The 16,084-nt window shown below is 36.5% G+C and overlaps 2 protein-coding genes across 2 annotated transcripts; both read right to left on the minus strand.

Moving 5' to 3' along the window:
- Positions 1-2,947: 2,947 nt before the first annotated feature.
- Positions 2,948-11,599, minus strand: Spt20 (transcription factor Spt20 homolog). The gene is made up of 18 exons (XM_076116361.1): positions 11,404-11,599; positions 11,060-11,308; positions 10,362-10,517; positions 9,703-9,942; positions 8,394-8,615; positions 8,134-8,286; positions 7,743-8,052; positions 7,446-7,585; positions 7,005-7,087; positions 6,858-6,918; positions 6,151-6,378; positions 5,660-5,785; positions 5,239-5,371; positions 4,711-4,970; positions 4,186-4,335; positions 3,845-4,043; positions 3,306-3,395; positions 2,948-3,033 (listed from the first exon to the last, which is right to left on the minus strand). The coding sequence occupies exons 1-18, from the start codon at positions 11,437-11,439 to the stop codon at positions 2,948-2,950; spliced, it is 2,922 nt and encodes a 973-aa protein (XP_075972476.1). The 5' UTR covers positions 11,440-11,599.
- Positions 11,600-14,435: 2,836 nt separating this feature from the next.
- Positions 14,436-15,051, minus strand: Srp9 (signal recognition particle 9). Its single transcript, XM_076116304.1, has 2 exons — positions 14,767-15,051; positions 14,436-14,586 (listed from the first exon to the last, which is right to left on the minus strand). Exons 1-2 carry the CDS (start codon positions 14,905-14,907, stop codon positions 14,491-14,493), a joined length of 237 nt encoding a protein of 78 aa, XP_075972419.1. The 5' UTR covers positions 14,908-15,051; the 3' UTR covers positions 14,436-14,490.
- Positions 15,052-16,084: the final 1,033 nt, after the last annotated feature.

Raw genomic sequence — 16,084 nt, forward strand, 5'->3', positions numbered from 1 at the left:
TGTGTAAAAGTTATTTATTTATGTTCGAACCGTCAATCTTGGAACAACGTATTCAAGTTAATTTTTACAATATCAATTTTATACACAAAATCCATGTCAACGCAATCATAAAAATTTTATTGTACACCATTTATGTTATAAACGTCTGAATGCATTATCACATGTCATCTAAAATAAAATAATATTTACAATGCGGTTTAAATCGACCTAGTTGACACTGAAACTTCATACACCCTCGAACTGAATTATATTGTATTATTTATAAAAAATCTCCATTCGAAAATATATACAATAACTATTTTATTATATCTTAAAGTATAGGTACATTCGCATGTTTCAAATAAACTTTATGTTACAATCGCCTACATATTGAGCTACACGTCCGTAACAAATGAGATCAACAAAACGCACATTATCCAACTACACCTCGACTTATGCAATATTTGTGTTAATAGCAAAACATGTCCACGCAATCTATCATACACCTAGCCGGGCTCCGATATCTACAGAACAATATACTTCTATAATCTAGGCATGTCATAGAATGCCCGCATGAACACATCTCGTAACTAAAATAAATATAAATACAGCGACATCGCTACGCTCGAGTACATAAAAACTGTACACAATAAAATATATGAAATGGTATGCCTATTGCAATATTTCGGCAGGTAACATTATATCAATATTATAGTACATAACGTATGATTGTGCGTGTGCAGATGTAGTAACAATAACCACTAGTCGTAACTTAGTTTAGAACAACTAATTGGAGCTTATCTATGAGGGAACACAGCTTCGTACATTCCATAATATATACTCTTTCCTATTAGTAGTGGCAAACAAGTGAAGATAGAGGCCGATTCATTGACATCTGTCCAGCGAACACTGTACCTTACTCGTCGAACACGCATTGATAAAGATATAGGTTGATTTGTTAGATTATATTAACTATTATGTACAAACTGACCAACCTACACATTCACATAGTGCATATTTCAACAAGACTAAAGTGTGATGGACTGACATCAATACATTTATATATTTCACCATTATGTACTGTTTAATCTCCAATATGTGCAAGACATCGAAAACTATACTTTTTAAAAATATATATAATTATATATCATACATTGCATTGTTATATTTAATTCGTTAATTTATTGTAATATTAAAGGGTTCCGCAGACCTTAGTAACACATATCATACTATATATTATATTAGTCTCTATTTAGCGATACATCACGATTTAAGATTCACATTTACTTACAATGACAATATAATATTTTCAAATCCTTCGTAAGCAGTCCTATTAATTAACTGATGTTAACATCATGGCTGTGTTTTTTCTAGTACTAGTTAGAAAAGTATTGCTATCTTAATTCGTCATTTATGACGTATTCTCACTATTTTGTGGTGGCTATGTCAGGTCTCGTAATAATAAATTACTACAAACGAGCACTGTTGAAAAATATTTGAATACATATGAATATTTTATATAACAACCATCGATTCTCTTATTTTACATTTAATTCAGTTCTCAGCAGCAGTCTGATGAATTATTAAAATACGTTTTCATAAATAATATTTTTTCGGGATGACGACATTATATTTGATACAATTATAAAACAATAACACATGCCAAGTTCATTATGAAATAAATAAATCAAAATAATCAGGAAGATGAAAGAAACAAAAATCTACAGAACCCATTAAAATAAACAATAATGTAAGTGCATACAAAGTACAAACATAAAAGTATTTAGTATCGACATGCGTCACATTACATCAACATAGTAAAACATAAAACAACAACATACTCACACTAACCATAGCTGTGATGCTTACACCAAACTATATATTATACATATTTACAACTTATTTAACACAGATTCACGAATCACTGCAACGTTGTACTTCATTTAAGTTCCGAAATGTCAGCATCGAGCATGTGTCATACATACAGTGATTTTGATTAATACTGATTTACGCTAATTTTATATTTTATCAACGTGTGAGTTCTTGTAGATTAGAAGGGAACCACACTTTCATTGTATATCCAATAGTACTGTATAATTTAGTGTGTGCTGTTTAAATTTGTTTGCGTATCAAATCTGTTAACAACATTCATATATACAGTCATCACCAATAATGGCAACAATACCAACAACAAATAAAATCTTCACTATCATAATAATATCCGGATTTATCAACATTCTTAATTCACTATTTAGTAACACTATAAACTTTACTCTCAATTCATGTCATGACTCAATCACTTTCAATGTTGCATTTAAAATTAAATTTTATATATATTTATATCAGTATTTAATTTGTGACATTCGAATAACAAAAATACATGATTGAAAAATAATATACGATAAATAATTAGAATAAAATAAAATCTGTCAAATACATGATTAAAAGTAAATAATTCCATATGTTAGATCATTAAAATATAGTGTGATGAGAACTGATGAATTTTAGTATAATTTAAAATATTTTGTATAGAAGTCTTTGTTACAGTAGAAATTCAGTCGTTGTTTCTCTGAGACTTTTGAACATAGCAACATTGATGGTACGGCTTCATATAAATGAATCTATTCGCGATATTGAAAATAATTACGAACTAGAAAACAAGTTTTTACGGTATTAGACTACCGTAATCGAACTAGTATACCTCAGAGTCATAATAACTAACCGTAAGTAAGTATGAAACTCGAATAAAACAATTACAAATCCAATATAAATCGCATACACGCACACATCCGTCATAGTCTACTGCGAATATCGGTGATAATAATGGCCGCCGGGTACGTATGTGGGATCACAGTGTCAAACTGCGCACGGCACTCTTCACTAACATAGTTACGTAATAATTTAGCTAATAGTTAATATTTACAGTATTCTCCACTAGAGGTCTATCTCTAGCTCCTCGGCGACGGCACTAAGAGCTATCGGCGTTCGATTTCCGCCGCACCTGCTGAGCGCTCAGCGCCTGCGCCGCCGCTTGCGCTATGAACTGACTCGTCCCTGCAACATACACGTTCGGTTAACATTCGAACACCGACCGGCCGAGGCGGGCCCGGTGAGCGTCGGTCGCCACGACCGAGTCGCACGCGGGCGAGGACAGTACAAACGGGGAGCGATTTGGTTCGGTTAAGGTGGATCGGTATTTAGAGGGAGATATGTACCGTCGACACGAGGCAGGGAGCGGGGAGGCTTACCGGCGTGGTGCGCGGGCACGGCGGCGGGCGGCGGCTGCGCGGGCGCGGCGGGCGCGGGCGGCGCGGCGCGGGGCGCGCGGGCCACGGGCCGCGGGCCGCGCGCGCCGCGCACCACCTGCACCTGCGCGCCGCGCACTCCGCCCTTCACGCTGCCCGACATCAGTTGCGCTGCGGAACGAACATACGTCCGGTTAAATCGTTGGAATCGTAATCGTCGATCGAGTAGTTTGTCGTTAAAGGTCTCATATAGTCCGACGGACTCGAACATAGTGAACAAAATATATAGACATACACATAATATATGTTTTTAAACAGTCGTACCGTATAGTGTTCTTTTCGGATGTAATGATCGCACGTGGCTCAGTGGTTTAGGTCGCCACGCCGATACCACTATGTCGGGAGGTCGTGGGTTCGATTCCCGCACGGGACAATTATTTGTGCGATCCACAAATAATTGTTTCGGGTCTGGTTGTGCTTTGTGTCCGTTGTTTGTATGTTTGTAAAAGTCCCCGCGACACAAGAGCAATTCTTAGTGCGGGAGTTGTCTTTTTAAAAGAATCAAAAAAGAATCAAAAATATTTTGCATTGAATCAGAAAAAGTATCGTGTTCTACTTACCAATCGGGAGGGAAAGAACCGACGGTTGATTGGTTAACACTACGGACGTAGTCGGCGGTACAGACACCAGCAATCCACTCGGCGCGCCCGAAACGTTCAGGGACAACGATATCGGTGCCGATAGACCCGGAATCTGAACTTGCACGTTTTGTAGCCCCTGGATACCTTGGAGACCCTGAAGCGATGCCAAGCTTAGACCCTGAGAAGCAAAAACAAACTCATTTAAATACTGCATCGTCAATTTTGACCTCAATATTATTATAATTCATAAGAAGTATATTAGTTCAGAAGAATGACTAAATCTGTTACTTTGTTTTCTTTCGTATTGCATTGCATTTTACCTGCAAGTGGCACACCGGTTGCTGCTGCGAGCCGGGCGTCGCCGCCGTCTCGGGACCGATCAGTCTCTCCAGCAGAGCGCTCTCACTACTCGACACATTCGTCGCTTCGTTATCGCGATTGTAGTTGCTCATTACTTGAACACCGACACCCTAATAGAAAAACTAGATTATTAGACTGCAACCCAGTGTCGCGTCTCGCACAATCGATCGTTTATCGACGGATCGACCGGCCGATCGACGTCCTACGCTAACTTTGCCCTTTGGCAATCTTAAAATTCGGTAGCGCGCTTTAAGTTTAAATACAAGCGCTACGGTAATATTCTTCTTTTACAACGGGCCCTACGGGAGACGCTTTCCGGTCATTCTCTCTCATAACGCAGATCTTACGTCTTTCGACCGGTCGCGCACTAACGTCGGTCGGAGGGATCGAATCGAAACCCCGTAGTCTCTTTCCTTCTTCGCCGTCAGCTCGGAAGGAAACGAAACGTCGGAGCTAGCCTGGGCAGTTAGTGTGGGAGGCGGTACCTGGTGCGTGTAGGTGGGCAGGTCGGCGGCGGGCGTGGGCGCGGTGGTGGCGAGCAGGCGCGCGCCGCCCAGCGACACGCGCAGCTTGTGCGCGTCGTGCTCGGCGTGCGTCATGGCGGCGGGCGCGCTGTTCAGCAGGTTGAGGATCGTGGCGTTGTTGCCGCCCGCCGCGCCCGCGCCCGCCCCGCTCGCCGCGCCCGCCACCGCCACGCCGCCCGCCGTGCTCACCACCGCTGACTTCGCGGCGTTCTGGCTCGCCGCTGCGAATACATCGTGACGTTTAAATACTACTGATTAAAAATTAAAATACTAAACTGCACACATTGACGAGTATTTGAATACACTCGATAACTGAAATCTCTTCTATTCTATTATTCTGCGCACAGATCTTAATATACGAAGAGTCCTTATACTCTTTATCTATCATGCTTGTCAAGAAATAACGCTCAGACCAAATATATGTTTTCTTGATTAACGAATTGATAAAGTATAAAGAAGATGGGAGCTGAACTACTACGCTCAACTTACCTTGTTGAAACTGTTGTGCAGAATTCATGAGGCTGGTGACGAGCGCGCTGATGGCTGGGTTCGTTGTCCTTGATTTTGTTATAGTCGCTTTTTGCTGCGTCGTCGTTGTATTTGTGTATTGTATATTTTGTACCTACAACGGAAAAGTTTAGCCGTCAATATATGCCACCTTAGATACAGTCAATTGTAATGGAAGTGAGGGAAGCTCAATCCCACTACAAGCAACGCATACAGAGCGTTTACTCTTAACGAATGATACAACAGTGTAGATAATATTTTAATCACATACTTAAAAAAACATGATTAAAAACGTATTATTATCGCGAGTTCCTTGACTTTCTGTGGAGATATTAATCAGACATTTAATGTAAACTAGAATTTATTGGTTAATTTGTTTCTTAATCGATAACGAATTTTTTACCTGTGACGTGCCCGCAGTAGACATGAGTGGATGCTGTATGTGAATAATGGTTGACTGCATCTTCTGAGGGTTGAGCGGTTGTTGAGGATTCGTTAGTTGCTGCGCTAACAGCTGATTCGTTGATGCCTGCAACAAGTGTGGAAAAAACATTCAATTTTTCTCAGCGAAAGTGCATAATAATATATTAGATCAATTATGACTTCTATGTGACTGTGTATTCAATTGATGGGCGTCTAGACACTTTATAGGTAACGCAAAATGACGGCTTAAGTAGTTATACCAGCGCGCATCAAATATGAAACACTTACCCCCGGTTTCTGAGGTACTTTAAGCTGTAGTTTATCTATTATATAATGCTTTAACTCATATGAAATAACGCTATTGAATAGACAAACTACCACTAAATGTATCCAGAAACCGGGGGCTAGAAATCTATAAATTCTACATAATTTGGTTGGTAAATGATTAAGAATTTATCAATAGGATTTTACCTGAGGTGAAAGTCGTGGTGTGGTGGGTGAGGGTTGCTGCTTCAGCGCAGGATCGGGAGTAGTAGCGACGTTGCCCACAACATTGCCCACAACGGTGCCCACGTTGCCGACAACATTGCCAACAACATTGCCAACAACATTGCCAACAACATTGCCCACAACATTGCCCACGCTGCCGACGACGCTGCCCACTGTTGTCACGTTGCCAACTTGTTGCAACTGCGCCTGCTGTCATAGTTATATCGTTATGATAGATGTATATAATAGTGTATTCCATTTTTTTTTATTTGAGCTAGGAAGAAGAAACTCAAATAAAATAAAAACCGTTTTCACTGTGCTGCTTCATTATGTATGCTACTACCATGCAGAGGTTTCAGTTTCAAATGCAGGTTGGACCCAAGCAATAGTTCCAGAAGTTTCTGTCAATTAATTCCGAAAACCGACAGTCCTTTACCAGATAACTGTCCCACCGACCAAATGAGTTTACCAGTGTATTGTACAGTAAAATGGCTCCGACAAACAATCTCCTACGTAGTTAAAACTGCCGCCGTAGCCGCATATCGGATATTTATTTATTTATATCACATAGGTACAAATTAATTACAATCAAGGTATTATCTGTACCAACTTCTGATTAATCTGATCTCAACTACTAAAAACTAAAAATGAATTGTCAAAATGATATTATAAGTAAGAATTTCACTTACAAGTATTGGTAGTTGGCGTGCATTCGTGTGAGTATTTGTAGTCGCTTGTATTGTTGAAGTACTGTAATAACATAATAAATTATGAATGAAAATACATTGTTGTGACAGTTATATAACATGTTGTGATAATAATATTGTATATCTTACACGACAGGCACTGTAGTGGCGTGAGTCTGAACCGTCGCAACGTTGCCGGCGGCAGAACGTTGCTGTAGTAATAATTGCTGACCCTGTACACACAAAACCAAAGAATTTAATATACCTATTCACTCATTTACAAATTTCTACTGTTTGTTTTGTTCGTCGTATGGTTAGTGGTCAACCTAGTGTCAAGTTGTTCAAACCGCCCGAGAGGCCTTTGACATGGCTTAACGACTGTTATCTTAGTAAACAACATCCGGGACCGACTTTTTACGTGCCCTCCGAAGCACGGAGACGCCCATCTCAAATACCACTATGCGGTCACCCATCTATAGAATGACCGCGCCAAGGGTTGCTTAACCCACAGATCGTTTACCGACCGGTGAGCGCAAGTGGTTGTGGGCGCCTCAATTTCTACTTATATTTGTGGTTATATGAAACACTGACCAGTTCTCTCATTCCTCCAGTAAAAGACACCCTCGGCAGTTGTCCAGGCACAATATGTCTTATCCTAACTGACTTGCGACCTTCTTCTGTAAATATCTCTGTGAATTGCTGAATGTATTTATTAGCTTGAAGTCTTGACCCTGAAACACAAGGATAGTTTAATTGTTTACTTAGCAAAGATAATAACGAGTAAACATTAATTTATTAACCGTGACACAGTTGCATAATGAGATACACATTGTATCGAGCAATTTGCAATGAGGTCAAATTATAATAATATGTAGGTCAAGTGCATACCTAAAGTGAACCGACAAGCTGCACCATTTCTTTCCCCTTCAACGTGATCTCTATCAACATAAAGTTCCCCAAGGAATTCCTGATCGGACGGCCTTTGTAATATCGATAGTTTTATATGGAAGAAACCCGCGCCGGCATGAGGCGAGGTCTTTTCAGTCTCTAGAATGTATTCTTCGACAAGTTGCGGTTGGCAGTCGGGTGTCGGCCGCGGCCGCTCATAAGATCGCGCCAAACGTAACGGGCCGTTCGCTTCCGACGGCACGGCCAACGGTAACGGCTCCATTTTTGGAGGTTCAATAGGTTTGAACACCTGTAAAAAAGCGTGTCAGTATGTTTAAACTTTTGTCCTACAAAAGGTGTCTCTCTAAGTCTGCAAACTGATGGATCTCACCTCTGGTGGTTTTTTCGGATATTTGGAAGTTAGTCGCGTCTGCGGAAGAGATTGCCTGCTATTCTTCGCTCTCTGACGGTGTATTAAATCTAGTAACTCTAATCCATGATAGTGTGTAAACTGATCTAATTTCCTCTTTCTATTTACAGCCACCTAGAAAGGTATAAAAATATAATAACATCAATAAGTTTGCGAGAGACATAAATAATACTTAAACATGTAACATATCGTTCAGTGCTGTCTATGCTCCAGTGACATACCTGAGAAAACCTCTTGGCTTGTCTTCTGATCCTGGGCGTATTGAAGAGGCGGGGCGCGGCGTGCAGGCGCGCGGCCAGCAGCCCCACGGCGGGGCGCGGGTCGAGGCACAGCGGCGGCGCGGCCGCGTGCACCAGCGCCGCCTCCACCGCCTCCAGCGCGCCGCGCTCCTCGCCCGCCCAGCCGCAGCGCCCGCCGATGCACATCGCGTCCGTTATTATACTCTGCAACATCACTCACCATCATTCACTCTGACAATTACTGTTACTTAATAAATAAAATAAGTAAATAATAATAAGTTTCTAACCCTCTTATTCATAAAAATATATAAAGTTATGAAAGACTTATAAAGAGTTTTGTTTCTTTCACTCCTTAGCAAAATGAAAAAGAGAAAACATATTTTAGTAGTTTTTTAACTAAAATAGGTTTATAGTGTCTTGTACTTGTCTTAATATATTAAATCAATACATTTTAGAATAAAGTCTAATATGTTTAATGGTTGTCTATTTTTCTTGGATTTGCTGGCAAGCCATTCACAGAATGCAGTACATTACAAGAATAAAATATTGTATGTAGTTTTGTGGTAATTTACAGTCGATTTTATAACGATAACCAAATACTATTTTGACTATAATCAAACATATACATGTTACTAATTCTATTCTACTTTATCTTTATGATTGTGGAGGACCTCATAAAATTAAATAAAAAAAAAATTAAATGCGGCTTAAAAACTAATTGGATTAATAGTATTATAAAAAATACATAGTTGTAAAGAGTTTAAAACCTTGTGTTTCAGCACTATGATTCTACATAACGGTGTTGTAATTTTATTAAAATTAATTTTGATGTAAATGGAAATGAAAGCAAAAGGAATGAACTTATACTTGTTATTTCAAGTACTTTCTCAAGTATTGATAACTATCCTACTAATATTATTATTTTATGTCAGAATATGTGAAGATGGATGTTAATAGATCTATATAGTATGTATTTAAAAGTATATAGTATAAGTATGCTTATCAGTTATTAGGTAACCATAGTCATTTCAATGACTATCATTAGACAACTCACACAGTCATTTGATTGTCTGTGAGTTGTCCAATCATTTTTTTTTGTGTATGATTTTATTTTTATGATCACAAATTACTTGGCTTTGAAAAAAATGCTACATATTAGAGCCTAAAATTAAATAACCGAATAAGATACTCTTTACACCATAAATCTTTCTACAACAACAGTTTGTGTATTGTGGGAAAATGCTAATAAAACACTATTATCTACATTTTTAATGTATGACAAAATACTTACCTGATTAGTGGGCCTTAAGAGTACATGATGAGTATCACAGAGAAAACTGGGATATGCCTGTCTGTAGTCTCTTATTTGTGCTATAATGCATCCTGAATAGAAGAGACACGAGTGTTCAGACTCCAATAGATCTAGCAGTACTACAGGCAACTCTTCATTGTCAATATAGCTCAGTAACTCCTCCTCCTCATATGGCCATCTTGGAGTTTCTATTAACGTCTCCTCTTGATTTGTTGAAGACTAAAACATACAAGAAATTATTAAATAAAAATGAAATCTTTTGCACTGTAGTGTAATATAATGTTCCATATTTATTTCTTTTGAGTATAATGGCTATTTGATAGCAACAAAATTGAACTAATTAGTTTATTCTATCTAATGCCTACAACTATAGGAAAAAGGAGTGATTTTATATATGCAGTTTTCGCTAGTCTAGGTTCGTACATAATTATGTGAAAATAGATAAGACTGCAGAAATATAATATTAATAAGATTGGAATTCATTCAATATAAATAGAGGACCTCTCTTTTTAAGTCAGTTAAATCTTCTCCATTTTTGTGAGACATGAGTTCTTTAAATTGGTATATAAATGTACTGCTACTGGACAATGGATATTCTTCTAGATTATAAATATCTTAGGCTTAGTAAATACACTTACATGTCCATCAGGTGGATGTAGATATTGAGAGTTGCCATTGACTTTTAATGACAATGAATATCCCTTATTGCCTGGATATAGATTTATAATTAATGTATTAAGATTATATATTGCTAATAACTTTTCCAATAGATATGATGTGGTCTTCAAGCCTTGCTGTAATGGTAAAATAATATTGATTAGTTCATTACTATCAAATAAACAACACAATATCAGATTAATGACTATCTTCTCTATATATTTTAATACTATTATGCATTTAGAATATAATTTTGAATCAGATATTTTAACTGAACAGAAATTATTTATAAAGAAGTTCAGTATTACTGAATACTAGGAATATGAAGATTGTGAATAATGCTTCAGGCTATAGAAATTGGTTAGAATTGGATATTTTTTATGATAATCTACAATTAATTATGGAAATATTACAACAAACATTTCATAACATTGTGTAAACAAATTACGAGTGATTTAATGATTGAATATACTTGGAAATTTTACTGAACCATGCCAAACAATTACAAATAGTCATAGTTTTATTAAAAATAGAGCAACATAAAAACAGGGTTCTAGGTTTAAGAACCATATTACATTTGACTATAACATGCTCAGAAAGGCTTAAATTAATAGAGTCAATCAATAATTAAGTATATAAATAAGTAGAAGAGTAGTTAAACATTAAACTTTCTACTTACATAGTTCACCTGTAAAGACTCATCTCTACTTAACTCGTTGTAAAGTTCATGAAGTTTTTTAAATAAATCAAACTTCTCAGTTGCCTTGGAAGCAGACCCAGACGAATTACGTTGGAATTTCATCCTAGACTCATCAACAGATTCAGCAAGGTGCATTTTATCATGGGTCCAAGTCATTTTGTGGTCTGGAACACCACTGCTAAATTGTGATAAGTTAGTGTTCACATGTTTCGCCCGGTTAAGTATTACCTGAAATATAAATTTATGTTAGTAAACAAAGTGATACACGAGAATAGATAACTACGTAAAGCTCGGGTAATAAATAGAAGAAAGCAATGAAATACCTCTGCTTCCAATGCCGCGTGAATTAAACCATCCATAATGTCATTAATTAAAACAAATATGTAAGTGGCAGTTATTTTATTTTATTTATTATTTCATATTAACAGTTTAGGCCTGAGTATTAAGTCATGATTTTTACAAAAACGAATATGCTTTATTTATGTTTCACACTGCATGACAGTAAAATAACATGTCCAATGTCCATCAACAATTTTTGACAGTGTCTGTTGTAGATAATATAGAGATGTTCACAAACAATTGATCGGCAATACAAAAACTAGGACCATGTGATATGGGCTACTTTAGCTTCAAAGAAAATAATTTATGAAAAAAATAAATTGGCTTTTATTAAGATATTAGTGAATATTTTGTAAGATTTAGACTTACAAAATATTATCTTTTTTAAGATCAAAAATAATTGAATAGTTAGATAGGTAGGTAAATACATAAAACCAAGGACAGCTTTGAATACATAGGTAATAGAATAATAAAATAGTCGATTTTATTTGAAAATTGTTTATTTTTAAAACCAAACCAGTCTCTTTGTAACGCATTAATATTTTTAGGAAACAATTAACATTAACATTGGCATTGTTTTAGCACTAGAAATTTTAAAGCCATGCAGAGCCGCAAAATTATTGATAGTTCTTTGCAAAAACCCCTTTATACATATATATAATATAATTAAAAGCCATACAAAAGTCGTTAATACCTCGTGTAAATGTACTTTATAAAATAATATGCTGCTATATAATGGAAGGTAGGTATCTTATGAATTCTTGTGTCCGTTATGTAGGCACTGTTCGTATTATGTGTAGGGTTACCACATACAAACTTATAAATTCCGGGACAAGCACACAATGGATACAAATTGACCTGCCTAGGTAGGTACTTACTTAACAGTTTACAACAAACGACCCGAACACTTTTAGCAAAGTTATTGGGTTTGTCTTTGTAGTCGACTTCTTTAGCTCATTTCTGGCGACTGCTAGGCAAGGAGAGGAAAGAGGCAAGGCCTTGAGTTGACGACGCTGGCCAAGTGCAGGTTGGGGACTTTGCATGCCCTCAAGAAATGTAATGATTTTGCAAGGTTTCATTACGATGTTTTCCTTCACTTCTAATAGGTAGACACTTATGTTCGAAACGTCATTGGTGTGTTGCTGCGGGTTCGAATATTCGACCAATTTATACCACTCGGCTATCACAGCATAAGTACCTATTGGTTCGTTCGTTGAAGATTAAAATATCACTCTCTCTTCGAGTCTCATAAGCTCCAACCACGGTATTGCGAGATTCTGCTACTTCTTCCAATTCCACATCTTGCGGGATCGGCAGGATTCGTCGCATTGAAAAAGTTTTACACATGATTGAGAGAGCAATTGCTCGGTGATATGATTAAAAAAAAATGATACATCGATTTTCTGCTGTTGATTAATTATTATCCCTTAAATTGCAGTAGTTTGAAAACCGGCAGAGTTTTCTCTAATTTCTGTGATAAATGAACGAATTCAAACTTAGTCTGTTGTAGAGTTGTATTGATTAGTTTATTGTTTTATTAATATTAATATTAAAATAAAATGTAGGTAGGTAGGTACTTATAGGTACTCATAGTAGTTTCCCGCAAATACGGTGATGCGGTGGGATTGAAAATTAATAATCCCGCAAATACCAAAATAAAAAAATTGGTACGGGATTAAAAGTCTTGTTTTGGGTAGGTACTTGGCTTTGACTTGCATGTAATATTAGCACGGATTTTACTTAGTTACTAAAAAAAAACACCGTCATCCGTAGGTTAAAGTTGCGAGTTGTGGATTTTCGCGTCCGCATCCGTGAGCTCGTGCCAGACGGTCCGTTGCCTTAGATTTTTTCAGATCGTTATTTAAGAAGAAATGCTCGCAGTTTAAGTCAACGCTACCTTTCGAAGCAGATTGCAGACCGTTTTTTGTTTATAAAGGGGGTTTCGAGGGTAGAAATTTTCTAGAACTCCCGGAATGGACTAATAAAAACGTGAATTACTGATATTATTTTATTTGACAAGGTGTTTGTTGACAAGGGATCTCATTTTCCATCTTCTCGAGATCCAAGTAAACTTCACCTGCACGTGGTACACCCTACTAATCAAAAAACGAGACATAAATGACGACCCAGCAAGCCGCATTGCACCAGCGTGGTGGGCTTACGGTCCATACAAACTATGAGAGACTAGCTGACTCGCCCAACTTTGCTTGCGTCACATAAGAGAGAATGGGTCAAAATTTCTCTGTTTTTGTAACATTTCTTATTGGTACTCTGCTCCTATTGGTCGTAGCGTGATGATATATAGCCTATAGCCTTCCTCCATAAATGGGCTATCTAACACTGTAAGATTTTTTCTAATTGGATTAGTAGTTTCTGAGATTAGCGCATTCAAACAAACAAACTCTTCAGCTTTATAATATTATATAAAAATATAAAATAAATATAATATATAATATAATATAATAATAATATTAGTATAGATATAGATTATAATAATAATTATACCAAATTTCAACTTATCAATCATGGTCAAATGCTCTAAATTCTCACAATTTTACATGGCCAAGCCTCTGGTACCTCAGAGCGTATGTAATAGAAATATTATTTTTGTTTGAGTAAAACTATCATGCAGTAAGATATGTGAGGACTGCTCATAGAATCTCTCAAGGATTCAGTACTATATGGTACCAAACAATACTTTCCAGAAACCTAGCTCAGATCTATATTCGTCTTAACTGGGATTTGATAAGTCTAGTTGCACCTGTATAAAACACCTTTAATAACATGTCTATAATGCATACTGAAAGCATGTTAATTACTTTCTCACTGGAGACAGCATAATAGCTGTACAAGTGTGGCAAATCTTCCCTAAATAGGTCTTATTATTTATGAATCAATCTGATGGTTTACAAGACCCACATACCTAATAAACTATTCAGCATTGAGTTTATCACAAATAAGCATAGGACTTTTGTTGCATAACAAGTATTAAGGGTTGTAAATTCTAAACACAGCATTAAATAAAAACACTTGTATTTTACTTAAAAATACTTAAATTATAGTTGCAGAATTTAATCATCACTCGATGCCATATGTCTTATTAAATTTGAAATGAATTTGTCTATTTTTCTCACATCTTGTTGTACTTCTGTTTTGTATTGGAGACACTGCAAGTAATAATTGTTTATATTAATATATGAAAAACAATAAGTGCTAGTATTTGTCCTTAGACCAGTAAGCACAAAGTAAACAACATTAAAATTTCAATATTTAGGTAGCTGAAATTATCAAATAAAAGTTGTAATATATTGGCCCACAAACAAACTAGGCCTAGAAATAATAATTACCTTTTTGTTGTCAGTAATTTTAACAATAAATGCACCTTTGGAATGGGAATATTTCATACTGTAACGTGTATTCAATGGATCCCTTAGATATAGCATCTCTGCAGACTTCTCGAATTCTTCCCAAACTGGTATAAAAGTCATCTTAAGGCTTTAAATCTGCAATTTAAATAACTTAACAATCGTGTGAGTTATAATATTTAAAAAACTCGATTAGTACGATAAATAGGTAAATTCTTTTCGATTGAACAGTTGTCTTGTCATTTGTCAAAAGTTGTCAATGTCACGTATGTTGCACGTTTCCTTCTATTTGTCAGACTTAGCATTAGGTATGACCATTATTCGATATTATTATTATCGGTATAAAGTTATTTTTTTATTATGTCTTTTCATGTGATATAAGTTGATACCTCCCACGCAAGTGGTCGCAGATTTGAACTCGAGGCAGCACACCAATGACTTTTCGAAGTTATGTATGTAAGTATTAGAAATAATTATCACTTGTTCCAACGGTGAAGGGAAACATTGTGATGCAACATTGCATGCCTGATAGTTCTTTAGAACAGTTCTTGAAGGTATGCAAATTCCCCAAACCTCACTTAGAGAGCGTGGGGGACTCAAGGCCTAACCCCTTCCTCATTAAGGGTGTAGATCCTTGCCCAGCAGTGGGAGATTAATGGGTTAAATTTATTAGTACCCATAAGTATTTAAGAAAAACATAATGAAAATTATAATTAATACCTACTTTAACGTCGATCATACCATTGCGAGGTAGTATAAACAAACACTGATGGTCAACTAGTTTCGTCATGAGTTGTAAAAACATTCTGGTCGATAAATCTACTTGACGCACAAAATAAAGAAATTTTGTCATATTTTCCATTGTAGGATAAACTTTTTAGTCAATCTAATAATAAGGATAAATTCCAGAGTCAGCTATAAAAATCTATACATAATCACTCGATACTTTATATTTTTAAACCACCCCATCCTTAGCATAGCATAGACACATCATACATGGGTCAACAGACAACCAAAGAGCAGAGCCTAGAGCTGAGCTTAGTGACCCATGTCTTCGTCGATGTCGAATTTGTCGAAGTTGCGCCGTCGCGCGTCGTGAAGAAGTCATAGACCGTAATCGTTCGTAGTAATTTTATACTATTTAAGAGCAATAATTTATTGTAATTAAATAGATCAGATGCTTTAGGTTAAGAAAAGGTAATGAAGCAAGCAACATACATATTATAATAACATAATAAGTTAGACACATAGTTAGTAATTTCAATATTTTTTACCAAATCGTCGCATTGATACCTGGATC

Source organism: Anticarsia gemmatalis, chromosome 7, assembly GCF_050436995.1.
Source record: "Anticarsia gemmatalis isolate Benzon Research Colony breed Stoneville strain chromosome 7, ilAntGemm2 primary, whole genome shotgun sequence".
Taxonomy (NCBI): domain Eukaryota; kingdom Metazoa; phylum Arthropoda; class Insecta; order Lepidoptera; family Erebidae; genus Anticarsia; species Anticarsia gemmatalis.